Source organism: Gallinula chloropus (genome assembly GCF_964237585.1).
Source record: "Gallinula chloropus genome assembly, chromosome: 1".
In the NCBI taxonomy this organism is placed as follows: Eukaryota; Metazoa; Chordata; class Aves; order Gruiformes; family Rallidae; genus Gallinula; species Gallinula chloropus.
The window spans coordinates 82538014-82566007 of record NC_140085.1 but is presented as its reverse complement, the minus strand read 5'-3'; the positions used below and the strand labels follow the sequence as shown (position 1 = coordinate 82566007).

The 27994-nt window shown below is 50.5% G+C and overlaps 1 protein-coding gene across 2 annotated transcripts; it reads right to left on the bottom strand.

Moving 5' to 3' along the window:
• Nucleotides 1-6: 6 nt before the first annotated feature.
• LOC311205119 (sodium- and chloride-dependent GABA transporter 2) lies at nucleotides 7-27994 on the bottom strand (the record flags this gene model as incomplete). 2 transcript variants are annotated; one of them, XM_084279410.1, is made up of 14 exons in its annotated part: nucleotides 7-240; nucleotides 1267-1437; nucleotides 1760-1860; nucleotides 2505-2607; nucleotides 3681-3818; nucleotides 3954-4066; nucleotides 4624-4748; nucleotides 6672-6775; nucleotides 14922-15056; nucleotides 19542-19674; nucleotides 22089-22173; nucleotides 22771-22911; nucleotides 23939-24073; nucleotides 27769-27994. In XM_084279410.1, 14 exons carry the CDS (start codon nucleotides 27992-27994, stop codon nucleotides 121-123), a joined length of 1830 nt encoding a protein of 609 aa, XP_084135536.1. In that variant the 3' UTR covers nucleotides 7-120. The 2 variants fall into 2 exon arrangements, with proteins under 2 accessions (XP_084135536.1, XP_084135537.1); XM_084279411.1 differs by lacking the exons at nucleotides 22771-22911; nucleotides 23939-24073 and having other exon boundaries at nucleotides 27769-27967.

Here is a 27994-nt window from a genome sequence, read left to right as displayed (position 1 = left end):
GGAGCTCAGCACAGAAATCCCTCTCACCTTAGTGAGTGAAGAATCCTTGTGTTGTCCAAGAGGTGATAAAGGCTGTATAGAAACCGTCCTGGGGGGGAGGAAAGAAGAGCCACACCAATCCTAGCAATGAGATTCAAGCTCTGTCAGCATCAGGAGGCCAGCTCTGGTGGAGGGAAGGGGCTGTCCCGTGCTGGGCCTGGAAGGCAAGTCCTCAAGTGGGCAGGTGAGTTGGCGGAGCCTCTGGAAGGCAAAGACAGGCACTGAACACAGCTGCAAGGGTTCTCCTATCCCACTTGTGGGTATCATTCAGCCAGCCAGCGCTGCAGGTCTGGTCCTTAAATGCCAGAGATGTCCCACATAAGGACAGTCAACCCTTCAGAAACCAAGGGGATAAACTCATCTTTGAGCCACCTGTCCCAAAACAAGCACTGAGCACATGAGAGACCCGAGACACAGAAGGAAAGCCATGTCCTCCATTTGCTCCAGGCCAGGGCTAGAAAACAATTCAAAGAAAAGTCAGTCCCCAAGTAGCTCCAGGTTATGCCCTTCGTCAGCACAGACTGCAAGGGGAGACCCTACACACACACACTTGGCTTTAACTGAGACAGCAAGTACACAACAGGGTACCCTCTACGTCATGAGCTGTGGCCCTTGCTGTGCTCCTGCAGCTGTGCCCTCTCTTCCTTGTCCATCCTGGGGGGCCCATTGCTGTCACAACCCATTCCCGAGCCCTGGGCATTGGGATGTCTGTAAAGCCTCCAGTGGCAGGGACAGGATGCCTGTTTGGAGCAAGGTCTGCTATGCCAGGTCTCAAGGCATGCTCAGGGCAGCCAGCAATGGGTCCCAGCAGCTCTGGGAGCCAGGCAGGCCCGGGCCACTGACACTCAGCTGCCCACAACGCTCACAGGATCTGGAGCTTTCTCAGAGTAAGTCCCCAGGCTTCAGTCAAGGGCAGTCTCCAAACTGATACAAGGTGTTGGAGATCATCTTTATCCTCTCCATCTAATGAACTTTTTCCTAATGGTGCTTGCAAAGAGACAGAAGCAATAAACAAAGGGCACCAAGAGGCAACAGCCAGCTTGGAGCAGCCCTCCAGCCAGGCAGAATTTAATAAAATCAACAGACAGTTATAGCAATGGACTCATCCAATCGATTTATTCTAGGCTCCCTGCTAATTAACCTGCAACACAGAAACGATCCCCCTTTGAGTCTCAAATTCAACACAGAAGCACAGCCCATGCCCTGATCCCAGAGCAGCAGCCTCACCTCTCTGAGGGAGCCTTTGATGGTGGAGAGTTTGTAGACAATCCAGAGAGGGATGCACACCATGGAGGAGAGGGCCAGCAGCCAGCCCAGGGTGTCTCCCCACCATGGGTACACATACTTCTTGTTGTAGGTCAGTGGGGTGTATTTGATCAGAGAGAACAGGAAGGTTGCCTAGCAAGGTGGAAAAGACCAAGAGAAAGAGCAAGAAAATCAACAACATTAATTAAGAAAGATCTTCTTGGTGAGCCCACACCTACACAGAGTTTCACAGTAACAAAGAACTCCCCAGGACAGCAACAGAGGAGATACCAGACCAGCTTTGCTAGGACAGCCCCCATGTGTCTGTCTAGGACAGCACAGCTCCCAAAGTACAGGCCAGATAACCCCCTACAGATACACACATCCCTCTATGTATAGGTAGGTATCTGTATCTCAGAGGCACACAGATATGCCCTCCTCCCTCCCCACAGCTCCTCTTCCTGTGGGCTCTCACCATGCAAACGGCTGGGGTGATGAAAAGCCAGCAGTATTTGATGATGGGCCACGGCCGGTACCCGATCATATCTTCAATGTTATCATAGAAGCGCTCGGCACCTGCGGAAGAGGGGAAGGATGCCTCACTGCTAACAGCGAGGGAAGACACGGGGTCTGCATGTACAAGGGGAGGAGGGCTGCTTCACCGCTGTTTGGGTGCTCCCCAGAAGAGGGGGCAGTAACTTCAGCATAGCCAACAGCCCAGTCAGGGAGCTCACCAGGAGTGTGGATGGCTTCAAGTCTCTGTCCTGGACCTTTTGCCCCCCTCCCACCAGAAGAGTCTGGTGGGTCAGCGAGGCCAGCCCCTCAGCTGGCATCTCTCAGGCCTGGACCTAAAGCCAGGTATTACCCATCCCTTGTGGACATCAAGGCTGAGAGAGGGCTCTTAAAAACGTTGAGTGTCTCGTACTCCTCTTTACACAGGTTGGGAAAAGATTTCCCAGCCAGCTCCAAGTCCTCAAGAATGGAGGGCCTCAAAAGCAGGGACACATAGGCACATGCTGAGGATATCTACCAAGCAGATGCCCCAAGGCATTGCTGTGAGAAAGCCCCTGCTAGCCTCTGGGCACTGAAGCGAGGGCTTAGAGGTCTGCCTTGCACTATGAAGCAATTGCCAAGAGAAGCTACTGATCAGCAATTTTAGGATGGGAACAAGCAAGAGCCTGAGAGACCAGAGCTGGGGTACCTCCCAAGTTCATACTCACCATAGACCCAGGCGATGCAGAGAGTCTCGAAGATGGCCACAAAGAGCAGGCACATGCCACTGGCAGCATAGTAATCAAAGAGCTGGAAGACATACATCCCACCCTGGGAAGGGCCAAGCAGGCAGCAAGGCAAGGTGGGGAAGGAGAGATGGAAGAGAAATCAGGCACAGGCAAAGAGCTCCAGCCAGAGCAGGAAACAAACTCAACCCAGAGCTGGAGGCACCTTCCTAATTAAGGTTTTAGCCAACAGCTAAGGCCACGTCCAGGCCTGATGGAGACAGGCAGCAGCACTGCTCTTGGGAGTCCCTGTAACCCTTCAAGTCCAGGGCAGGGCTGAGGAGGGCAAGTGACTGATAGGGATCGTGAGGATGTGTTAAGACAAGACAGAACTAAAGCAACTCCTGTGTCTGGAAGTGAGGGTGAAAAAAACCCTTTCAGAGGCACAATGCATCAGATTTAATTCAGCCTCCTAATTTGCCCAGAGAATGCAGTGCATGCAGTCTTGCAAGTACCTGTTGCTGTAGGCCCGGCAGCTGGCAGCTTTACTGCCCAGGCCTGCAAGGCTGTCTACAGAATGGGCCTGCAGGTAAGTCCAGGCTCAGAGCTGCAGGGGCAGCAGCTTTTTCAAAGTTATGCCCAAATGAAGATGCAAAAACTGTCATGGCAGCATCAGCCCCCACGCTCATACTGCTAGGAGGAGTTAAAGGTTTTAAACCAGAACAGTTTAACTCTCAGGCCATTAATCACAACAAGGGGAATATACAGAAAACCGGTGTAATAGATTTGGGGCACACTCAGGCCCACCACATCCCCTTACATCAAGCGCTCATGTAGCCCCATACAGGAGAGAAGTGAAGGAGAAAGGTGCTCCCTTCACCATGCCACAGGCTACAGCTGTAAAGGCTTAGCTCATGCAAAGATAAATCTGTCACCAAAACATGAGCTGCCCAGAGCTCCAGTCATCGGTCTTGGCAGGAGGAGTGTGGCTGGTACAAGGGGTGAGAAGGCTGTAAGGGAAAACACGAACGCCAAGGGAGGAGGGAAGGGCAGCCTCCCCCAGGCACTGTGCAGCAGGGTGGGGCTCACCAGCAAGCTCTCAGCCGCAGCACAGACCCCACCACCCGCCAGGTCCCACTCTGCCAGGGGGGCACTCAGACCAGTCTGAGCCCAAAATACCTCTGTGAGCATCACCAACCCAACCAGATAGGAGAGGACGGAAACCAGAAGGATGAGAGTCTCCCGGCGGTTCTTCTTGCGGAAGATGGTGGGGTACATGTCCACAAGAGCTGTGACGAGGCTCTCCACGCAGACAAACTGCAAAGAGCAGAGATCACACCTCCATCAGCCTGTCCTGACTGGGTCCCCAGCCCCACTGCCCCCACCTCTGCCACTTTAAAAGCCTGTCCCAAATGGATAGTGGCTTTTGTCTGGCAGGGAATTGTCTTTTACCTGGCTGTCCAGTCCCAGCAAAACAACCATCAGGAAGAAGAAGCATGCCCAGAGAGGGGAAAAGGGCAGCATGACCACAGCCCGAGGGTAGGCGATGAATGCCAGGCCAGGTCCTGCAGGGAGAAGGACATACAGAGTGGATGCTGGCATGGCAGCGGCATGGCTGGTGCAGACCTGCCCAAGGCAGCTACCTGGCCAAGGTACAGCCTCTTTCTCCAGTTATACAAGCCCTGAGCATGAAACCCAGGCTACTCAAGGGTTGGAGGAGCCAACAGGAAGGCAGGAAAAGGGGAGACAGTAAGCTCCAGCTGCACTGCCATCGCAAAGGCTGGGAGCCAGGAAAAAACTCTGAGCCCAGAGGAGCACAGCACAAGCCTGGGCATACACCATGCACGCACCTCACCCCCACCCCTCCTAAGAGAGAACCACTGCCTATGATTCTATGATTCTAACACCCCAACAGGCAGCTTATATTGACCCTTGAGCCATTGCATCTTAGTATTTCATGAGCATGCATGTGTTTCTCCCTGTTTTCTGGAGGCAGAAAGCAGAACCGCCTCCTAGGATGGGAACCTGCAGCAACATTGTTTTCTGCAGGGCATGCTCCTCTTGTTGAGGGGGGACAAATGGCAGCACCCTCATGGCCCCATCCCACCACAGCCCCACTTACCTGACTCAGCCACCTCAGCAATGGGCACGCCCTGCTCCCCTGCCATGAAGCCCAAGATGGAGAAGATGGCAAAGCCAGCCACGAAGCTGGTGCCGCTGTTGAGGAAGCAAAGGGCCACGCAGTCCCTGGGAGAAGGAGACACAGCATCAGCCAGGTGGGGGTCCAGATACAACCCACACCCCATGGCAGCCACCTAGGACAACACCTGTCTTCCCACCCCATGCACTACACACGCAGCAAGGCCTTGCTTCCCAGCTCCCCCATGGCTTGGCCTGACACCGGGAGGATGACCCAGGGTGGAAAACACAGCAGCAGCCCCTACAGAGAAAGGTTTTTCCAAGGACAGTGTAAAGATCCATTCCTCACCTAAGCTGCTCACTCAATGAGAAAGTCTTGTTACACATCTAAATGCCTGATTTTTTTTCATTTTTTTCCTTGCTCTTCCCTGGTCCCTCCTGTAGCAGAGAGTACCAGAGATTGTTTTTGTGTGAGAAGGGGGCATGGGGTTATTTTTCCTTAATAGATTTCTCAGACCTGTTACAATCTTCTTGGTTCTCAGCACGACCAGATATCTCCTGGTCCTCACATGATGAGAAAAAGATGAACAGAGCCATCCAATTTATTTTCTCTGATCTATTCCCTTTTGTCTCTGTTTCATCTCATTCTCATCCATCTACTATTTAAACTAAACATCTCTTATCTATCCAATTCCTTTTCATGCTCCAGTCTCCCTAGTTGTCCTGTGACTGCAACCCTGGGGACAACAATAACATTTGCAGCATTTTTCTGAGATATTCTGAACCAGACTGAATGCACCCCTTCTGGCATTTCATGGCCCGGTCTGACTTTATTAAATGCTACTCTGCAAATCCAGTGTGATTTTATGTATCAGTCTTTAGGTATCTAGCATTTTGGGAGCTTTGTGCTCCTCCCTGCATGTTAACTAGATCTATTAACTCATGGCTCGGTGGAGCCAGAGGGTCATGCTCCACCAAGCTCAGCTAACCCAGTGGGAAGCCCACACCAGGATATCTCCATGCTACACATCTAGACTGAAGATGCAAAGGGCTAATCGCCAAGGACATGCACCAGGCCACAAACACATCCATTATCTCTTTTCCTACAGCTTTTTCTCTCAGAACTGCATCTGGGAGAAGGGACATGAAAAGGAAGAGGAGTCCCAGCCCACCTGTTGGACAGGCATCCCTACAGCACAAGTGAACTTGTCCTAACATGACTAGAGAGAAAAAGTCCAAGCAAGGACCACACTGCCAGCAGTCTGCCTGGACCTTCGATAGCAACAGACACAGTTCTGAATTTAAAAGAAAGGGGAGAATCCAGTGCCAGGAGCAACAGGGTCTCATCAGAGAAAGGGTGGGAAAGGAGGTGGGCAGTTTTACCTAGAGGTGGTCTCTTCACTCACACTAGCGTTTTACCCCTAGGGATGCAGCTCCAGATGCTGCACACATACCCAGCAAAATGAGTTTGTTTTCACCTGACCACTTCAACTTGACAGCCTAATTCTATTTCACAGCCTGGCCCATCTCTGTTCAAGGGAGAAGGCAAGAAATAGAAGTCATATCTGCAGGCTTATACGCAGGCACAGATAGCACACAGGAACCCAGAGCACTGACAACCGTGCAAGACACTAGGGCCAAAGGAACCCAGGAAGGATAAATAACAAGGTGAAAGGACTCCAGTCTACAGCCATTAGATTTCACAGCTTAGCTTCCCCTATGACTACTCATAGGTTGTGGTGTGGGCTGAAGTCACAAAGGTAGTGAAGAGGATCTGACTTTGCTGGCTCTCAGATGATGGGGGAGAGAGGATTTGCCATCCATGCCACAGATAGAAAAGTTCCCTTGTGTAGAAAGCACAGAGCACTGGATTTGGGGAGAAAACACCTGGAAGGAATTTTCTTACACCTTGAGTATAAACAGAAAGCACACCACTTCAAAAAGCTAGCAGCCTCCAGCAGTTCACCGTCCTATGTGCACTGATGTTCAGGGAGGGGAAGGCTCTATGCAGCAGAGCTGTGCTCCAGTTACCTGTAGCAGTTGTTATGGTATTTGTTATAGCTGCCCAGAGCTGTCAGGCATCCCAGACAAATTGCATATGAAAAGAAGATTTGAGTGCCAGCGTCCATCCAGACCTGCAAGGGACATGCAAACACAGGTGAGAAGACAAGGCCAGCACAGACACTGCATGGATGCAGAGAGGCAGAGCCCCAGAGGCTGCTGTAGTCAGCAGAAAGGCCAATGATCATGAGGTCAGCCATACCCAGCATTTAAGACAAGCTCTTTGTTATACAGCACCAGGAGTTACAGCACTGGGAGGCACCCAGCAGGTGCTAAGAGCGCCAAAGGGAAAGGATGCACCAGGAGCCTTGCAAACCCACAGCATGTGTAGCTCCTTATCATCATCTCTTCCAAATCTGCAGAACGCTGTGCCTCTCCAGAGCATCTGAACATCAAGAGCCCAAGTGACCACTTCCCAGGAGAGCTGAAGGAGCCCTCTTCTAGTAGAGGAGGGATACCTGATTCAGGCAAGCGTGGTCTCCCATTGGGTGGCATGGGTGCATAGATCTTCTGGCGGTGGCCCTTCTCTCCAAGGCCTAATTTAACAGCTCCAAAACTTAGAAGAAAATTACTGGTGAGAAGGGAAGTACCAGTAATAAACAAACAGAGTTGTTTGAAAAAGACAGCTCCTAAAAAAAAATACAAGAATGCTGCTAGTCTCATGAGGCGCCTCTGAACTCTGCTTCGCTCTCACTGTCAATAAGAGGTCCCGGTGCTCCGAGGCTGACATTTGTCAATGCCAAATCTGATCTGAAAGCCTAGCTGTGTGCAGTCACCAGTGCAACCACTGCCACTGCCTTCTACAGAGAGCAGCAGAAGCAGGAACCAACCACGGTAATGAAGCAGTAACAGGGAATATTAATTAACCCCTCTGGTTTCTAAGATCTTTCTTCCTAAGGGGTTTATAAAGGCAGGTTTAGAGGGCAAGGGGTTTAGTTCGTTTTTGCATTTCAAAAAGATTGGAATAAATCAACGGCCCTTTTTTTTTTTTTTACAATTGATTCCTTAAGCACCACTGTGCTTGTGGGCAGTCAGGGCACAGCCTTCACTGTTCAGATGCTTTTTGGGCACAACAAAGCCCTGAGGGGACCTGAACCAGCCAACACCTCTGTATAAATAATTCACGCATCTTTGCGCTGATCAGGGGTAGAAGGTTTTGTTAAGTTTTCTTTTTGCTTTGCTGTTCATTGCTAGAGCTCTGGTTTTACATCAAATTCAAACTCAAAACCAGCCCTCATGGGTTTTGGAGCCCTTGTAGTTTGATTTGTCAAGATACAAGACTTTTGCCACCAAACCACCTACTCCACTCCTGCCATAACATTGGAGCTGGTGGGTGAGTTCCAACCAGATTTAACAGTTGGTAGAAACCTCAAAGATACCAACTAGCTATGAACTTCACAAGAGCCAGGGAACAGGAAAAAGACAGGAACTCAGCTTCGCCACTGAGCGGAAAGCTACAGGGAGGAACAGTCAACCAGTGTAAAATATCAGATAAATCACACAGCCAAAGAGACACGAGAAATATTCCCAGGGCAGGAAAAAACTGGTGCTTTACCAGCCATGGCAGAAGCCAAATATCAAGGCACCAAGCTTCATTAGTGCTGTGGCTCATTTCTAACATTCAATAATACCCTTGACTGTGTAGCAAAGACCAGTGCAGGATCTGTGGGCCCTCCTTCCCCTGCTTGCTCTGCCCAACACAACACCTATAAGGTGCACATGGGGTTACACGGAAGCTCAGCCCCAGAAGGATGTCTTTGGGGAACACAGGACCTGCATTTGCATGTGCTCCTACTTGAAGCAAGACAGCCTGTGGCTGAAACAGTGCAAATAAAGCTAAACTTGGCTTGCAGAATTTATGATGCTGCTTCGTCAACATAATTGTGAGCATTAGCTCAGGTTGCACACACTTTATTTCACTTTTTTTAAAGGTTACTGCAGCTCTTGGGCCAAAGACCAAGCCACCTTTGCACCCGCCCAGCCTACTGACAGTTCCCAAATGGAACTCAAGGGATCAAGGCTGATACTCACTTGTGATGGGGCCAAGCAGCAACAGCAAGTTCCAAGACTGCAGGATCACTGGGGCTGGAAGAGGCCACCTGTCTGTGGCCCAGCCTTCTTCCCAGGCTCCTCAGGAGAAGCACCATTGCCCACCCAGCCCAATGGTCTCACAGGGGCTACACAGACCGCTTGTTTCAGGAAACAAAACCTGAAGTGTTGCCTCTCCAAGCTGCTGCCTGTGCTCATTTCTCTCCCAGCAGTTTCTCCAAAAAACAGGTTTTTAGCTTTTCCAAGACACCCCCCACTCCCCCATAGCTGTTGATCAACAGCCTCTCATTATTTTAATATTTCCACTCCGCACTAAAGGGGCTTGCTGGGGTCAGGCAGGGCTCTCTTTCCTCTACATATAAAAGCATGCTGCTGTTCTCTACCCGCTGCTCCCAAAGAGGTGGGTAAAGTTTATCCTGTTCAGATTTCGAGAGCACATTGGGAGCCTGGGTATTTTGATTTGATTGCTTTCTGCAGTTTTCTAGGCTATTCAGTTTAAGTCATAATTCAATTTCCCTGAATGTGTTGTTTACTCCAGTTTATAATAACCTTCTACTCTCTGTTTTTAGCCAAAGCCCTCACACCTGAGCTGCAGTTATCCAAGATGGTTATGGCCTATAGGAGGACATATTCCTTCACCCCTTAATTTTCTCAGCAATAATCACTTTATTACAAGTACTGGAATTTAATAGCCCCCTGTACTGAAACAGATCCTTCCTTAGGAAGATTTCAAAGCACTTATGAATAACAGTAAGGACTATTTTCAAGCAAAGTGTTATTGAACCCCAGTGCACATCTTACATCAAATACATGTACCATGCTGAGCAGCACTGAATGGTCCCCCATCAGCAAACAGAGATGATACAACACAGAGCGGTACACACTGCATGGAGAGTCACGCTCAGCGTAATTCAGAGCAGAGAGCAAAAACCACCCAGTTTAACCTGTATTTCTTTTGCATCCAGCGTCACAGCTCAGCTCATGGCACCAGCACTGCCAACTAGCCGCCCACTGCACCATGCAAACACATTGCTTCATTCCAGCCTTAGAAGAGATCCTGATTCCTAACAGTCCACCTCAAGATGCCCAGGGCACCATTTCCAAATTATTGCCCTTCTCCATTCAGGGCTGGCCCACAGGCCCCAGGCCCAAGACCCAGTTCATATCCTGCAGTGCTCCAACAGCTTTGGGTGGTGAGGCCCTGGGGCCCTGCTGCAAAGAATCCATCACTGCACCATACAGCCCAAGCCAACACTTTCCTGTTTTCTCATTCACCCCAGGAGAGGGGAGGCAGGGAACATGCCATTGATGTTTCCATAGAGTGTTCCTGGCCCTTCTGACCACCCTATGCCCAACCAAGCATCATGTTCCCCATCCCAAGCCCTGAGCAGTTTGGAAAATATATTCTCAGGCTCCTTAGGAATCAGGAATGGGGCTTTGCTGCCCCGCTAACCTCCCACTTGAGGCCCCTGCGATGTCCCCCAGCAGTAAGCACTGACCTCCTGTAATACCCACACCTTGGAGCACCTGAAGACCCATGGGATGGTTTACACCCAGGGAGCCCCTCTACTGCTGGGTTTCTTTAAACACCACAAGAAAATAAACAGGTTTCTTGTTCATCCCAAAGAACACAGCTGGCCGCCCCAGGACAGTGCAGAGGGCCACGGGATGCTCGGAGGGATGCTCCTTGCTGCCCAGGAAGCCAGGGTTTACAGTCCCCCCTTGCCCCACTACTTGTGGGCGGACAGACAGACAGTTTTATTCCTTCCTGCTATGTCAGCGCTGAGATCAGGCTCAGCAGGGCTGCACGGCCTTGGCTGGCCGGCCACCTGGGTCCCACGCCAGCAGAGCTGATGAGAGGCATGGGAAGAGGAGGAAGAGGAAGCCCCACAAAATAAATACAGCTGTGGTTCACCCCACATGGATGCATTGCTCCAGCAAGGCAAAGGAGAGGACGCCAGCCCCAACCCCCTCCAGCACGCCGTGGGAGCTTCCAGCACTCCCTCCCTGCTGCCCAGTACCTGCCCTCAGATAGCAGCAGAGCCTGGGCTTGCGAACCCTCTTCAGACCCTCTACCAGGTCTGGAGGTGTGGGGGGCTCTGGGCTGGGGCATGAGGGCATGTGGCAGGAGAGAGTAGAGCATGCCAGTGGCAGCTCACAGGCGCATGCATCCACGCACAGGCACAGCAGGTCACCCTCCAGCACGAAAACAAACACGCTCGCCTTCAGAAGGGGAAGCAGGAGGCCGGCAACAACACAAACTGAGCACATGGGGTCAAGTTAAAGGCTTGCTGGGAAAAAAATAAACAAGGGGAACAAATAATATTTAGCAGGCCCACAGTTGCCCTCCCCTCTTGCTGGGAAGCAGCAGCTCTTGCTGGCCATGAAGCAGCAGCATGAGGGGCCTGAATTTGGAGAGGATCTGGGGGCTTCAGGTTAACCCAGCAGTAGGTCACAGCCCTGCAAGATGCACGAGCCTCCTGTCCTCAGGTGGTGGCCCAAGGGGCTTACTTATCCTCAGCACAGCCTCAGCAGCAAGAGCCGCTTTGGTGCAAACCGTGAGCCAGACCCCGGTAGCCTCCATCTCCAGCCACAGTGGGCAAGCCCCCCGAAAAGCTGGGGGCATCTTCATCTCTTGCCCTCCCCCTCCTGCCACATCCATTAGGAAGCAGGAGCCTGCCCCAGAAAGCAGCCACCAGCAAAAATGGGTGAAAGAAATGAGAGGGACATAGGGAAGGTTGCAGATGAGAGACAGAGAGACAATTAAAAGCAGAGGTTGGATGAAGATAATGCTCTGAGTGTATCTATACAGAGCAAGTCAGGGCATCTCGGCATGGCGCTGCGCAGGGTAGGATGTCCATTGCCATGGTGGGGACTGCTTAGAAGGTATCTGGAGAACTGCAGGTCCTCTGCATGGCCCCAGCACCACCAGTGCTTCCCTGTCCCCACAGCCAGGGGCACAGCCTCCCACCAGCACATCTGGGCCAGATCAAAATAGCCCACTGCGGAAAGTTCTTCCTTTATATAAAGACTGAATAAAGTAAAAACACATACAGCAAGGTGGTGGGCTTTCTGGAAATTTCAAGAGGAAAACAAGAGTGGGAGGTTTTGAGAAACATTTGCTGCTTTTCCAGAGGGGAAAATGCTCAGAGGCTGCTGAATTTACTTTATTCTTATTCACTAAACCTAATGAAATTTAGCTAAAGTCACTCAAAATTTTATACCAGAGTGAAAGGGGACTGCTGGCACTTTCTGCACCAAGCCCATCAGTCTCCACTTTAAATCAGTCTATTAAGATGATGTCTAGTCATGGAATGAAAGCATCAAGCAATGGAGAGTCCACCAGTGCCTGAGAAGAGTTCTTCTACTGACAAGTTTCCCACACTTAAACCTTATTTCTACTCCAAATTCCTCTCATTTCAGCTTGCCACTAGTGGATCACACTGCACATCCCTTAATCTCACCCGTAAATCCCCATTGTTATCTACTTAAATAAACAACTGATAAAATTACCACAGAGTTAATCGCAGAGGGCAGATTGATCAAAAGTGGAAGCGTTGAACAACTCTGAGACACACCACCCCCCCCCCCCCCCCCCCGGGTTGTTAGAACACAACCTGCACCATGAAGTAAGTAGGAACCTTCTGGAGCACAGAATAAACGAACAGGGACGAGCAAAAAATATTTGGGTGCAGTAATAGATGGCATGCTAACATGATAATACCAAGTATTATACAAATACAAAACAAACTATGCGGTTTCTTTTTAAATTTTTTAGTTTGGGGCACACACTTCAAAATAGACGATCCCTTCGGTGGTTTTGCTGTCATCTGCTTGCATTTGAGCAAAATTGGACTTCGTTATTCAAACCTTTTGTTTGGCAGTTTCTCTGTGTAGTCTGATCTACCTATCAAATGTATTTTCTTCACCATTTTAATTATAAGCCTTTCATAGAACTAGAAAATGAAGGGGAAGGAAGATTTAGGGCATTGCAGACTTCATGGCTAGAAGACGCCACCATCAATCAGCAAGCCTGAGCTTTCACAGGCAGGACTTCCCCATTCTGTCCAAGGTCATTTGGCAGGTGAAAAGCAATGATTTCCACACACCAGTCTGATATTCTGACACTTAATCACATCTCGGCTGCTGTTGCTCCCCTGGTAGAATCTACTAAATAATTTATCCCCTCTCTTCATCTAGATTTTTCATATACTTTAGAGGAGCTTTGACTTTGTCCTCTTGTATACGTTGTTTGCCCTTCATTTAAACCTCCCTTTGAGATGGCTTATCATGAGGCTTGGATTGAAGAGGGTATTTTATTATTATTATTATTTCCAGAATCCCTTCCCAGGCACTAAAGAACCTTGCATTTTTCTGGGCAGCATGGAATTGCGGGTAAACAATTACAGCTTACCGTTCTCTGAGTGCAAATCAATTCTAATTGACTTAGCCCCGATGGGCTGGCAGGACTCACGCTGTCCCTGCACAGAGAGCATGCACATGGGGCTTGGGGCGCTAACCCCTTCCCTCTCTAAGGGGAAAACACAGGAGAAACGACAAACCCTTCTGCCTGGCCTGGGAAGATGGTTAAAGCACACCGGAGGAAGGCAAATGCTGCTACCGACTCCTGATTTTCTCCTGCATAAGTGAAAGCATTCATTGGGAAACCCCAGAGGAGTGAGTTTTCCTCCCCCAGTTAAGGACAAGACCTTTTTTCTTGTGGTCTGAAGGGTTACTCTGGCTTTCCACGAGCACATTAGCATTTTCCAGGCTGGAAGGAAGCTGTGCTTCTAAAACTCAGGCTGTAACTGGAAAGTTTGCCAGGATGGACCTAATGAGGACACAGCCAGTACCAGCAAAACCTTGCCATGCTTGAAGTAACTTAATTCAGTCCCCTAGGTGACACAGACACAGTAAGAACAGGACTTTTCATAAGTGAATGAACACTGTTTGAAAACATTCTTTCATTTCAGAGGTCTTGAACGGAGCCACAGACACTGCAAACACAGACCTGTCCTCACCCTCCCCCAAACCTTGCTGCACCTTCACACTGAAGAGCAGCTGTCCTGCCCACCGCTTGTCCACTGGCAAACAGAGACAAAAGAACAGCCGGCACCATAAACCGAGGCTTTTCAACCCCCACTCAGGCACAGCCTTGACCAGACAGCAACTTCCAGAAAGCTGAGCAGGAACTCTGACTCCTTCCCATGATAAAAACCAGACCGCCTGTCACTGGAAACCGGATGCTCATCATTAGCTCCCCAGATCGGAAGCTGTAACTCAAATTGACTGCACCAGTGGCATGGGCAGGACACAGGGATGCCACCAAGCAGCCCCTGACACTCTACTACCCGCACTCACAGGGATCATCTCTCTCCCATCAGGGAGGGCAGGATCAACCAGAGCCATTCCTCCCCCAGCACTAATGCCCCCCCATTTGCAAAATGAATAACCAAGGCAGCACTGGGGCTAGACCACAAAGAGTTAATGGGGTTACAAAGGGTTTTGCTGGCCTATTTTCCAGGCAGGCACCCTTTAATCTCCTTTGGAAACACCTTCACACAAAGGCTGGTACAGCAGCTCAGCTGGAGCCAGGATTTAACGTGGAAGAACTTGTCCCAAAGAGATTAAAAGCAGCAGTCAGGCACTGCCCCTCCTGTCAGACTGGCAGGAATTTCTCACTGGGGATGGGGAGGTGAGTACAGCTAGGTCCCTGGGACTGCTGCTGCAGCATGCTATGGGCCCTCACCATCAATGCACCCAGCACACTTCCCAGTGGAGCTGGAGAGAGCACGCCAGGAACAGGGCTTGTCCCTACAGGCTGCCAGACAGTGCAGAGCAGCACCCTGTGTACCAGCTGCCTTCACAGCACAGAAGTGTCCCCAGTAAAGGGGGCAGCTGGGAGTGCTTAAATGCACCACGGGTAATTCAGACCCAACTGGGTCTGAATACTTAATGCCACAGGAAAATACTTAATGCAAGGGCAAGAGGGCACAGGGACCACCCAAGTACGTGCTGATATCCCAGCCCTGAGGTTTGCCGGCAGAGAGGAAAGAGACAGAAAGAAGAAACTGGAGGAAAGAGAGTGAGAAAAATTGAAGGAGGGGAAAAGGACAGCCACGAGCATCCATGCAAGCACAGCTCAGCCATCCAGTCCCCTCCCCACCTTACCTGGGGGTCCCCGAGGCGACTGAGGTCTGGATAAAGGTAAAACAGGATTCCCTGGGCTGCCCCGGGCAGGGAGACTCCCCTGATCAGCAGAACAACCAGCATCAGGTATGGGAATGTGGCCGTGAAATACACCACCTGAGAGGATGATGAAGGAACAAGCGTGAGCAAGCAGCATAGACCACAGCACACAGCACCAGCTGGCAGCACAGCACAGCACTGACCCCCAGGCTGGGGGAGTTGAGCAATGGCAGAAGATGGGTCGGGCCGCCTCGCCGAGCACCTTGCTGTGGCCTGCAGTAGAAACAAAAGCATTTTAAAATGTGGCCAGGAAGTCTGTCATGTGCTGTAGCATGTCTGGAGCCAGAGAAAACCTCTCTAGTCCTAAAAGCAATGCAGACCCTGAGCTGGGTTGTCACCAGTCAGAATAGCTCTACTGAAGCCAGCAGTGTAATATCCATGGGCATCAGAGGAGCCGCCCTCAGTATCCATCTGCACATCCTTACCCCAAATAGAGGTCAAAGTCACACACAGAGAGTCTTTTCTTCTCAGCAATTAGTGGCAAGGATGAAGGGGCGTGCACATAAGAGATACACCTTGGAATGTGGCTGCTACTGAAGGACCACCAGGTACAACGCTGGGGCTCCCCTGCTCCAGGGCTGGTGCTGGCAACTGGCTTATGTCCCACTGCTCCCCACTGCAGTGACCAGCAGCCACTGCCTCGGGCTGCCCCAACACAGTCACTTCAGGCAGAGCAGGACAGCATGTCTCAGACTCACCACCAAGGAGTCAAAGCCAAACAGGACCTTTAGCCAGTGGCCTCTTGCTTTTTGCCCTTCCAGCCCCAGGAGCAAGGCAGACATACTCAGGCCCAACTGAAATCCCTTCTTCTAGCAAAGCAGCCACATCCCTTGGGGGAATGCTGCAGGCCCGTATCAGCTAATCCTTTCAGGGACTCCACTTCTGCTAAATATAACATTCAATTTGAGGATTACCAGGGTACTTTCAGGACTGCTCATGCTAATTGCTGTAGCGTGCCACAACAACAACAACAACATGTTGTAGTCTGTGCTTCCCACACAAACTGACATCAAGGGCTCATGCAGCATCCCCAGCAACTCAAGCAGTGTCATTAATCTCTTTGCTCTCGTGCCTTCAAGACTTATTGACCACCTTGAAAAACAGTTGTTCAGCCTCTTGTACCACCCTAGGCCAAAAAAGAAATGCTGCTTCTTCCCCTCCCCTTGTGAATGTGCTGAGCAAGGATTTGCATCAGCACGCTTCACGTGCTAATGGCTCTTTTCTCAGCTTTAGCAATTACGCACCAGAGAGCTAAAGATCATCCCTGGAGGAAATGGAAAATGTAATGATGTGAAATTATCTGGTTTTCACACCTGCCCATCCACTAGAAGTGAGTTGTTTCAAACTCCACCTAAAACCCACCATCCGCGAGGAGGGGTCACAGGCTCTGCCACAGCTATAGCAGTTTCTGCATTAAAAGAAGGTCCTACAAAGAACAAACATGATTTCTCTGGACAATACGCCCACTTTTGCTCTGACACTGGGTAATTCTTATGATCGCAGTAGTGATTCAAAAAAGGATGCTTTCTGGATTCACTCCAGTGTACTCCATCTGAACAAAGCAACAACCAAAGCACATGACACTGCTTTACAAGTCCTCCTCTAAGTCAAGATGCACGCTCCTTTTGTACCATGGAAGGACAGAAGGATTTGAGAGAGATCCCATCCATGAAAAACCACACTACTAGATTATCACCTCTGCCTGCAGCTCCAGGTTTTCTCTGCATTTCATGTGCCGTGCTCCCCATGTCACAGCAGTGTTGGGTAATACCACAGAGGGCGGTGAAACACATCTCCTTGCTGGGTCACATATTTGTCTGAGATGTCTGCATGAGCAGATCCATCCCTGTCCCTCCAAATCTGCACCCTGCACGCTGAAGGAACCCAGGGACAGTGTCCTTCAACACAGGCAAACACCATTATTCATTTCATTCTCAAAATTTCAAGGAGTCTCTGATTTAATGCTTTTCAGTGACAGTTAATCAAAACTGCAGGTCCTGTGAGTTTAACAATCATCGTTGTATTTACCACACAACCAAATTCTTTCTTCAGGAAATGATAGGATGCAAGTGTAATCTTTCTCAGCTCATGAAAGGAAGGTTAAAAACAAGCAAACAAAAAAATCATGAAAACAACCCATTGCCTCTGCACCCTAGTGCCTGCTCTTAAAGGATGCCAGGTTGCTGGATAACTAAATAACGTCAGAGCTCAGAACACAAACCAGTAGTTGTGTGGCATATTATTTGGATTTACATTTTGATAATGCCCTGTGTGCTTTTCACTCAACAGCCACTCTCATCTGCACTGAGACCAGAGGCCTGAATTTGGACAGCATTTTGCTGGGTGAAGGTTCCAATATTCTATCTAACAACAGGAACATCTGGATCTAATAAGATATTACTCAATGCTTGGCTCAGGCCCAACCTTTTTATTTCTCAGGCATTGTTAGCAATAACTACATCGCTAGGAACCTTGCCGGGATCAGTGTGATCATTCTGTCACATGCTGGTCAACAACATCCAGGGTTTTATTTGAACCTGATCCACATGCCTCGGCAAAGTGGTTCCATCTGTGACAACCTCCTGCATCTGCAAGCGCTCCGTGGAGACAGGCAGGAACGCGAACTGCTGCTGCTGGTCTGAGGAGGGCAATTCCAGCCCACAGAATTTGCCCCTCCATAGGGAAATCCCCAGGACTAAAGGTATATCTTTTCCCCAACAGGATTGCATTCTCACAGACATCATTTTAGATGGATATGCAGAGGGTTGGTAAGCCTAGGGACACTGTTGCTTTACTGAAACAAGGTTTCTGTGTTCAGGATGATAAGATCTCACCACCACTAGTCCTTTTTGCTAAAAAGAACTTGCTTTTAACCTAGAACTTGCATCTAAAATAGATTGAATTTGTTCTCAGCACTTCCCACACTGTTTGCTGTATCTTAGTATCATATTTGCTGTTATTATACTGCCTCTGCTTTCTTTTACCAGGCCACCACAGCAAGCAGTTGCTCTTTTCTTCTAATTTTACTCCATGGAAACCAGAAAACATCATTTCTGCAAGCTGCTTGGTTTCCCCATCATGTTTTGTAATCTCAGGCCATTCTGGGAGCAGGAGAAACCGCCAGCATCCATGCCATCAACCTTACGGAAATGTGTGATAGGGTGTAAATTTTAGCTACATCCATGATGTCTTGTTCAAAACATGCAGAGAAGACACCATTTGGAGAACATGCTAAACCTTTTCATTTCCATCTGTTCTTGCTGGCCCCAGACAAAGCTGTCTGGGAATGGGTCAGGAGGCAGTAGCAGAAATGAAGTAATAGGGACAGTGCAAATGACAGCGGCACACTCTGCAACAGAGAAAGCATAAGATGGAGCTGGAGAGTCACACCAACCTTTTCCAGAAGCGTTCAGAGAAATACCTCTGCTGTGACCAGTGTGGGGGACAACAAAAAAAAAAAAAAAAAAAAAAAGAGACCACCTTTATTACTGGGGAACACCAGCAAACGTAGGAAGAGTTGGGATGAACAAAAAGAACAAAGAAGATCCCTGTAGTGGTGAGACAGAGAAAGCTTTAATACCATCAGTTACCTTCATTACTATCTAATTAATCTGAAGATCTTCCAGCTGCATTTGCTAACAGAGGCAAAAACATGCTGCTTGCTCACACTGGTGGGAGGGAAGCACGCAGCACCCTATAAATAGGAAGACTGTGGGGTCTCCTGTGCCTGTGGATGGAGAGAGACCAGATGGGGATAGTGTGAGAGACTAAAAGGGTTAATGGGAGTTGATGTCTCAAACATTGTGGCAGGAAACAACTATAATCTGTATAGCAATGGGAAACCTCAGGGTAGGGTTTGGGTGGCTCGAGGAAGCATGTCAGAGAATGCTTGGATTTATGTTCTGATCACCATATACGGCTGGAAGTTCTGCAGAGTTCGTTTGAGGAAAGGGCTCATGACCACCCAAAACACTCCTTGGCAGAAGACCAAGAACTTTCTGGAATCAGAAACATATAAATTCTGATTATATGACCCATGCATGTCAAGGGGCATAAGATTAAGAGGTGCACGCCCATCACCAGAGGATTGCTGCATCAGTCATCCACATTGAGGAATCCAAGTGTGGTGATACCTGTCCGTCTTCTCCCTCTTTCCTCTTCTTATATAGGTTTCAATAAGAGGCTACACCACCTATCCCAGGTGCACTCTCCCAGGTCAGGTTGCTTCTATCACAAATAAAATCATTTGGTGCCGTTTCACCTTAATTTGGCCTGATGGAATTATGAAACCACTACAGCTCCCTGAGTTATCCAGGTTGGGTAGTGACAGGTAAACATCTTGGAAGTTAACACTCTGAGACATCTCCCATCCCTTTACTACCCAAAACACTGCTGCTGCAAGATGAGCCCCACAAGTTCCTGCCAGCTCAGACAGGGGGTCCCAGGGGATCCCTAGGACCTCTCTTAACCTACGAACAGTGAGTAGATAAAGCACTCCAGTCGTGATCAAGGGAAGAGGCTTGATCTAAAGCAAGGACTTACCTTGCCAGTGGACTTGACCCCTTTCCAGATGCAGAAGTAACAGATGATCCATGCCAGCAGGAGACACAGAGCCAGCTCCCAGCGCAGGCTGCCCAAATGCTGGATGCCATCAGATATCTTTAGGACTCTTCTCCTGTGTTGGGGGGAAGCAAAGGAGCATCTAGTGTTGCTGGTTATCACCAATGTTCCCAAGACCACATTGGTTCTCCACACACCTTCACAGTGCCTCAGGGCTTTGGGGAAAAAGGAGGTCTGAGCTGAAAGGATTCCTCCGAGGAATCAAGCAATACTCCCTCCTCTTAGAAGTACTACCAACCTGCTGGATCACACACAGATACACACTTCTAAGCTCACTCCAGTGCTGGACTGTTGGACCAAAACCTTTCTCCTCCTATCCTCCTCCCACCCTTCATCTCTCTTGTCCTTTCTGGGGAAAGAGCCCTCTCTCTGCAAGAATATGCAGCATATGCTGTGCACACAAGCTTCCCTGGGCCTTCTTTCATGCAATTTACAAAGGTCACCTACGTTGCTGACACGCTTCAAGCCTCAAGATGAATGATACATTGCACTTAACACTTGAATTAATCAGGACCACTCAAGGAGCAAGGGTCACTAAACCCTTCTCCATAGCACTTTTCTGTCTTTAGGAGCAGCTATGTATTTCACTTCAGCACCCTGAGCAGCAGAGCATCCCATGCCATGACAAGGAGTCAGCCAGAACCACAATAATCTCCATGTACAACTAGAAAAGGCTGCCTTGGGCATCCTCTTCAGCCAGTGTGGAGGTAGGATTCCTGGGCTAGATGGACTTTGGTTCAACTAAGGTCTTGCAGTCTCACCTTGGCCATATAGTAGCTTTCCAAGTCACGTCTATGTCAAATCTTCCTCACCACTTACAGAAGTAAGCACTCACCCTCCTCCATCTACACTGCACCACAGTGTAGTCCCAAAACCCCAAGCCTGAGACAGACAGAGAGGGACATGCTTTACCCTGGAGCCCAGCAGTGATGATCACCCTGCTGCAAAGACAGCAGTTATCCTAAAATAATGGGTGAGCTCCTGGAGAGCTCCAGTCTAAGTCACACTGCCTCCCTTCCTGCCCCACAGCCTCGCAGAAGATTGAGAGGGTGAGAGAAGGGTCAGAAAAAATGACTTTGCTCCACCAGATCCATTTCATGGCACTGTTCTTTCTCTGCTTCTGAGGACATGGACTCTGTAACCAGCGGGGAAAGGGTGCCTGCAGAGCACAACTGGGCACTGTACCACGGCCAGAAGAAGCCTCAGAAGAGTGCTGTCAGCCCACTGGCAGGTCAGTGCTCCTCAGGGAAACAGTGGCCTTCTACTTCCCCGCCCAGGCAGGACAGGAACAGATGCTGCATAGGAAGCAAGGGACAGTGGAAAATTCCAGTCTCGTGTGCTGATTCCCCAGTAACACAAGGATGGCCACAGCAGTGATGGGAACATCAACTTTTCCAGCAGACTGCTTTCCCTGAGGCTGGCTAAGGCAGGTCACGTGTGAGCAGCAGGCAAAGGAAGAGGGCAGGCTCAGGAAGCACAAGGGAGACAAAGTTTAAAGCCTTTAATATTTAAAGCCAGCATCCCTGTGCTGAGCCAGGGGTGCCATGGAGGTACTGCACGCTCTGTGTGCTGACAGCTCACAGCAGCGCTGCCAAGGGCGCAGCCCTCCGTCTATCTAAACACACAAGGGGAATCCATGGGCGCAGCAGAGGGGTTGCTGCACAGCCTCTTAGCCAGGGCTCAGCACTGAACTGTGCCTGTTCTCCCAGATGTTGAGGATCATCAGAGACCCAGGACAGAAGTAAAGCTATGCTGTATCACAGGGTAACACAGGAACACAACAATGAAAATGAGGGAGCAAATTTTAACCATTAAGCAAGCTGACCTCAGTACTTCATTTTGATTTTGGTGACCTTATTTCTTCAGGATGACTTTTGTATTAGTCACTCTGAAGTAAAAACATCACCTTTTTGCTATTTTTAAGATGAAGACTAGCCCACATACAAGTCACCTTCCATCATTCCAAAGCCTCCTGGGAATGTACCGGTATGACACAGTAGCATGGATTTAAAGGAAAGATCATCTACTGCATCATCATAAGTACACCACAGGGCTTTAAGGTATCCTCTTCAACAGCAGAACATGCTACAACTTGCAAAAGATGCAGACAAGAACTGGATGAGGCAAAGCTTAGTGAGGTAAGGTCTTGCACAATCAGCTAGTCGTCACTGAGGTCAGTGAGACCAAGAAGCCCAAAAGGTCCAGATGGACAGGAATACAGTATCAGAGAAGGACAGTCAGACAGCTCTGAGGTATGCCAGCACAGCACTAGACAATTACCACGAGCCCAGTGATGTTACCCTTAATGGATGGTGCTGCACCCGAGAGTCTTTGCTCTGACCTGCCCAGCTTCCTCTTGTTCCTTTTCTGGCAAGGATGGGTTAATAGGACATGCCACTGAGGGTTTGTTCCTTGCCCCGTGAAGGTATGTCCTGGAGGAAAGGGGGTACAGGCCTTTCCACTACTTACTCCCAGAACTCGATGACAGGGGAGGTGGCGTTTTCACTGGTCACGTTGAATGTCGAGTTCGCTTTCTGAAGCTCCATGCAGTTCCCTGCAGGAGAGGCCCAGGGAGAGAGGCAGTGTAAGTAGCAGTGGCTGCAGTATCAGAGGAGCTGAAAAACCCCTCCCTTTCCACCCACAGTGTCAACACGCAGTGACATTGACTCTCAGACAAACGGCGTAGTCCCAGAGGCACGTGAAAGGAGTCCCCTCCAGGGTAAGGCTGGCAAGAAACTTGGGACAAATGAGACTGTGGCAGTTCATTTTTCTTTCCAGTAGGCATGGTGAGCACTCCTGAACAGCACTGCACCTATGGCACAGGATGACTGGGAGATGCCAAGGAGGAAGGTGTCCACAGTGGCTGGAGCCAAGAGCAGGAGGCACTGGGCAAGTCACTGCTGCACAGCACTGGCTGGGTGCTGCAAGTGGTTGGGCAGTGCCAGCAGTGGTACTCTCTAGCAGAGACCAAGATCAGCTGAGCTTCTTCCCCAAAAAGTGCCAGCAGCACTGCAGTGACCTGGCACTCCCCACACCTACGACCAGCGGTCCCACCCCTGCAAGCTGCTCTCCCGAGGTTTGGCCCTGGGCAGCAGCAGGTTCCCCTCAGCCAGGATCCAGCAGAGGATTGGCAAGGGGGTTCCACACCCACCTGTATTCCACTCGTGGTTGCAGCTGCCCCAGGGGAGGTCGATAGTGAATGAACTGAAGAGATAAAACAAGGCCCAGGCCAGGACAATGATGTAGTAGAAGTTCAGTAGTATGACGATGACCTGTGAGGCATAGCCAATTCCTGCAGAAAGCAAGCCCCAAAGGCTGGTGACCCACACACTGGGAACAGCACTTCCCTTGGGAGGTACTCACCCAACATTTTCATCTACTGCTCTGCATTTTGGCCTCACTGACAGATGAATGCCAGCAGAGAACCCACCAGAGCCATCATTTCCTCCCCGAAGCACCCCATGCTGTACCAGTGGGGGTCCAAACATGGGCATCAGGGACACCCCCCCAGCTTCCTACCACCCCACCACAGCCTTCCCTGGTGAAAGGTTAGCAATGGGAGGGAGTCTGGGCAGCAGACAGGCAGATTATGGTTGAAAAGCCACCTAAAGGGACAGAAACATATGATGGTGCTCTACCTCCTGAGTAACACCTTTTCTGCCACAATTGACCTTTTATTTTGTTCACTCATCCTCTTTCACTTTTATTTGGGAAGCTTTTCTATTAACACCCTGCACCCTCTCTAGGAGGTGCCTGAGGAATATCTGAAGATTTTGGTATGTCGAGAGGAAAAAAATTGAGACTTCCAGAGAAATCACAGCAAGTGGCTTAAGACTGGATGACTGTGCTGAAATCATACCAGAAGTGGATCTGACAGCTAGCAATTTATTAAGACAGGAGACACCTCTCACCACTAATTGAGACATCTGCAAACTCAGGAAAATGACACAACATTGACTTAAAAAGATTTTACTGTGTTTTAGGTTCCTTATAACCACCAGCAGCATTTCCTTCATTCAGCTCTTGGAGGACAACCTTGATTGTGTCCAAAGGTCCTGGCTGAGCCATGACCATAAAAGGGAAAGCTGGGACATAGCATCATGATGAGAACTGTTTGGTGAGACAGGTGATCAATTTTTCCAGCATGATTTTGTCAAGGGGCCAGCCAGTGGACTGCCCAGACTGGGATCCCCAGGGTGGGCAGCGGATGCACGGAGTACGTAACGATCCAGGCTGTGAGGAGAGGCATCATCACTCATCGCCCCAGGGGTCTGCAGTCCCCCCACCTCACTGTGCCCTCCCGGGCTCACCCCACTCACCTTCAAAGAGAGGGCAGATCCTGCGCCAGGCTGTCACCCCACCCTGGCTGGTGTACTGCCCCAACGCCGTCTCCAGGAAGAAGACAGGGATCCCACAGGTGAAGAGGAAGATAAGGTAGGGGATGAAGAAGGCACCTGGCAGATTCAAGTAGTAGATAGGAGAAATAAGCCCCATGTGCTGGCTGGGGTCAAACCAGACCTGGCAGCACACAGTTCCCTCCCAGGGGATGCCAGCCCAGGAGAGATGGGGACTATGGGGCTGGGGCCCCTGTCTGCGGCCTTCCCAGGAGAAAGATTTTCCTCACATTTCTTTCCCTAGAGCGAGACAATTGGATGAGGAACTCAAAATTTAATGAAGATGGAGAGGAAAAGAAAGCTTATAGGCCTGATTTTTGTGCAGAAGAGAGTGAAACCGGTTCTTGATAGGTAGGTATGAATGCAAGAGAATGCCCTGCTATAAAAACATTGCGACTTTCAGTCAGGTTGGTGACTTGTTTCACGCTGACTATTCTGCATGCCTGTGGCAGACAAGCCCGTGATGGGATGGCACATAGAAAACGACAGCTTCACCAAGTCTGAGAGGTCCTACTCAGTTGTTTGCTCACTGAGAAGAAGCACCACCAAAGCTGCTCAAGCTCTGCTGTAGAGACAGGGACATGAGGAGCTAGCATGGAAAAGGGTTGCCCTGAGCAGAGAGCAGAAGCCAAGCTATGGCAGGCTCACAGGGGCATGCAGCATCAGAGGTGACAAAACCAGCCAGTCACTAACCACAGTTCCCATGCATCATCCTGCTCTGCATCACCAAGATGCTACTGGCTCTGGGTCAGCGGAAGTGTATGGGGAATAGCAATCCTGGTGCACCAGTAAACTCAAACCCCAAGAGATTTCATTAAGAAGCTTAGCTAGCATGGAGGGACAGGGAGAGGGGGCTTTGGGGACACCGGACCTGTTACCACCCCCTATGCCATTTCTACTGGCTGCTGCTTGCCCACATGGGCAGAAAAGGAAGACAGGCAGGATGGCCTTTGGGCAGGGACTGCAAGGATGAAAAGCCGAGGAGAGGCACCTAGCAGAGCCACCCTGCACAACCGCTCTGGCCTGGGGGGCAGCAGGAAGGGCAGCCCATGGCAGGTGGCTGCAGCATAGATGGGTGTCCAACAGCCCACCTAAGTAGCCCCCCAGTGCTGGTTGATGTCCCTCCAAGCCCCATCCACCCTTCCCACAGGGGAACCTCAGTGTTTGGCAGAGTTTCTCTCTCATGAAGGGGAAGGAAGAAGCACTGCTGCAAGTGCCCCCTCCACTATGACCCCTTCCCCTCCATATGCGCAGAGACACGGTGGCAGTGGCAGGGCCTTGCAACCGGAAGGTTTGGGAAGCACCTGGGTTGGGGTATGGCACCAGCAGCACAGGCTTCCCCAGAATTTCCCAATCAGGGGGGCTAGCCTGCACAGGGACAGCCTGACCCTGCCATGGGAGGCAAAAGCAAAAGTGAACATGGGCAAAAAGAACGTGTTCACCCCCCTGCCATGTCGGATGTGGGCATCAGACACTGAACACTAAATACGTACGCGACTACCCTTTCTTTCTGTCTTATGTGGAAATATTTCTAAAGAGAGAAATGACCAACTGCCCCTCTTTGCAGAGCTCAGATTTTGCAGATACCTCTTTTGCAAAGAGCCTGACCTATTTAGGGCAGCAAAACAAGAGCTGAGAGTAGTTATCACTACTGCCAACACAATTTTGGGGGGGGGGGGGTGGGGAAAGCCAGCCAGTGGTGCATTTCAGCCAGATGGTAATGCTGGCACAAAAGCAACTGGTTGCAAGGTGTCCGTGACTGACCTCGAGCTGGAAATTAAATAAAGGTCCCTCACCTTTATTGAGGTACCAAGAGAAGCATGTACCTAGACCAGACTTCCTGAAGGAGTATGGGACACACCCTCCAGCAGCTTTTAAATTTAATCTTGAAGCGTTTAATCAAATCAAGGGATTTGAGAAAGTACCAGCCAGGGCAGGCTGCACTCCACAGTGCAGGAAGGAGCCAGCCTCAAGTCCTGCACAGCATCATCACACTGCCCTGCCCCAGGAAAAGCCACAGAGGAAATGCTCGTGCCCCATCCTTGCTCCAACCTCACAGGAAAGGGGCTGGAGATGAAAAATTTGCCTGAGAATTCAAACTCCTCATTGCCAATGCCACTTCACAGGGCTTTCCCTCAAGCACATTTCTCCAGGGAAGAAAAAGCTGAGAAATCACTTTGCATCTTGCCTCTGCTATCCAACCATACACTATGCCTCCCCCTTTCCCCAAAGCCCTCCCAAAGCATGGCTAGGGGGAGGGGAACAGCACTGAAAGGGGTGCCAGGACATGGTCCCACAGCCTGCTCCCCTCGGTCAGGATAGCGCCAGGAAGGTGAAGCAGTGGGAGCAGACACAGCCCAGCAAGCAGCCAAGAAGTGTTCCCTGTGGAAAAGGAAAACATGAAAAATCCTCCTTTTTTCAACAGGGAAAGAAAATGCCCGACCACCTGGTGAAAAGAACCAAGTGCTGAGCAGAGCATGGCGTGAAAGTAGCTAAACAGCAGTTAATCCTCTTTATGCCACTGGGATGAAAGCAGTTTAGTGAGGCCCATGAGACTACCCCAAGCTGAAGCCAGGGGATTTCAGCCCCAGGTCCCCAGTGCTCGTTCCCTGCCAGCTCCCAGCCAAGCACCACTTCCCTCTCCCCTGCCCTTCCAGAGAGCTCAATTAGGAATTAATCAGCAAACAGGGAGAGCAACTCCCTCTTCTCCATGTGCCACTGAACCAAACTCGAGAAGAGCTTTAGGCTTTCATTCTGTGAATAGCTTTCTCTCTTAAAAGGCATCTGCAAACTAAAAGCAGGCACAAACACCCGTAAAAGCCCATGGCAAGCCTCCACCTGCAAAAGCAAGCCCAGCCCTGACACCGTGCAGCTCAGAGCCCCGGCCTCACGGGGGGGATCAGCCACTGGGCACGACTGGGCAGGGCCTGAGCAGCACCAACCTGGCAGCACCTTGCTGGAAACAGGGCCAGTAGCAGCCATGGCCTGTTCTCTCTCTCTCCATCAAGCACATCCATCTGCACACCTTGCAGCTTTGTCATGAGGCAGAGGCACACGTGTCCCCTCCCATGGGCTTGCAGCTCCAGCAGGTGCTGCGAGGGCCCTGCAGCATGCAGGAGGGGTGCTGTGCTTCTGTACCAAAGCAAGGAAAATCCTCTCACTCTGCCTGGTCCCTGTGGCCTGGCTTCAACACTGGTGCCTAAGGGACACCCCTCTGTGACCTGTGGTCAAGAGCCCCTAGAAACTACCTGAGCTTTCAGGAAATGGTGCAGCTCTTTGCAGCATCCATGAGGACTACAGTGCCCTGCAGCCTCCTGCTCTGCTCCCTGCTGCATCACCAGAACCTGACACCTTGTTTGCAGAGGGCACCCAGCACTCCCCAAGGATACCTGGGGTGAGGCAGGCTGCTCAGAGAGCTGAGGCCCCCACCCAGCTCCTCCTACCGATGGCCACCCACCTCGCCAGCAGGACCAGGGCTCCGCATACCTCGGTGAAACAAGGCCACCAGAAACACTGGGACATCACCGCTTGGTTACCCATGTCCCACCATGTCAAAATAGCCCCTGCACATGGCCCAGCCGGCGGCACCACACTGGCAGGTTGGCACTCTCTCTTCGGACTCATGACTTGGGCGCTGCCGAGAGGCTGCTGCTAGCAGCAAGTAGGGTCAGGCACAGATGCCACAGGGAGGGAGAGTGGAGGGACAACAGTGACCAGGCATCCCTGGGGCTGGACAGGGCACAGGCTGCACTTACCTCCGCCATTCTTGTAGCAGAGGTAGGGGAAGCGCCAGACATTTCCCAGGCCGATGATCTCCCCAGCCACGGACAGCACATATTCCAGCTTGTTGTTCCACTGACCTCGCTCCAGCGTCTGGTCATCCTCCTTTTCCACGCTGGGGTGTGCAGGCACCATTTCACCATTGCTGACAGCTCCAGGGACTCTGTAATCCATCCCACCTTCAGAAGGAGTTTCCTTCAT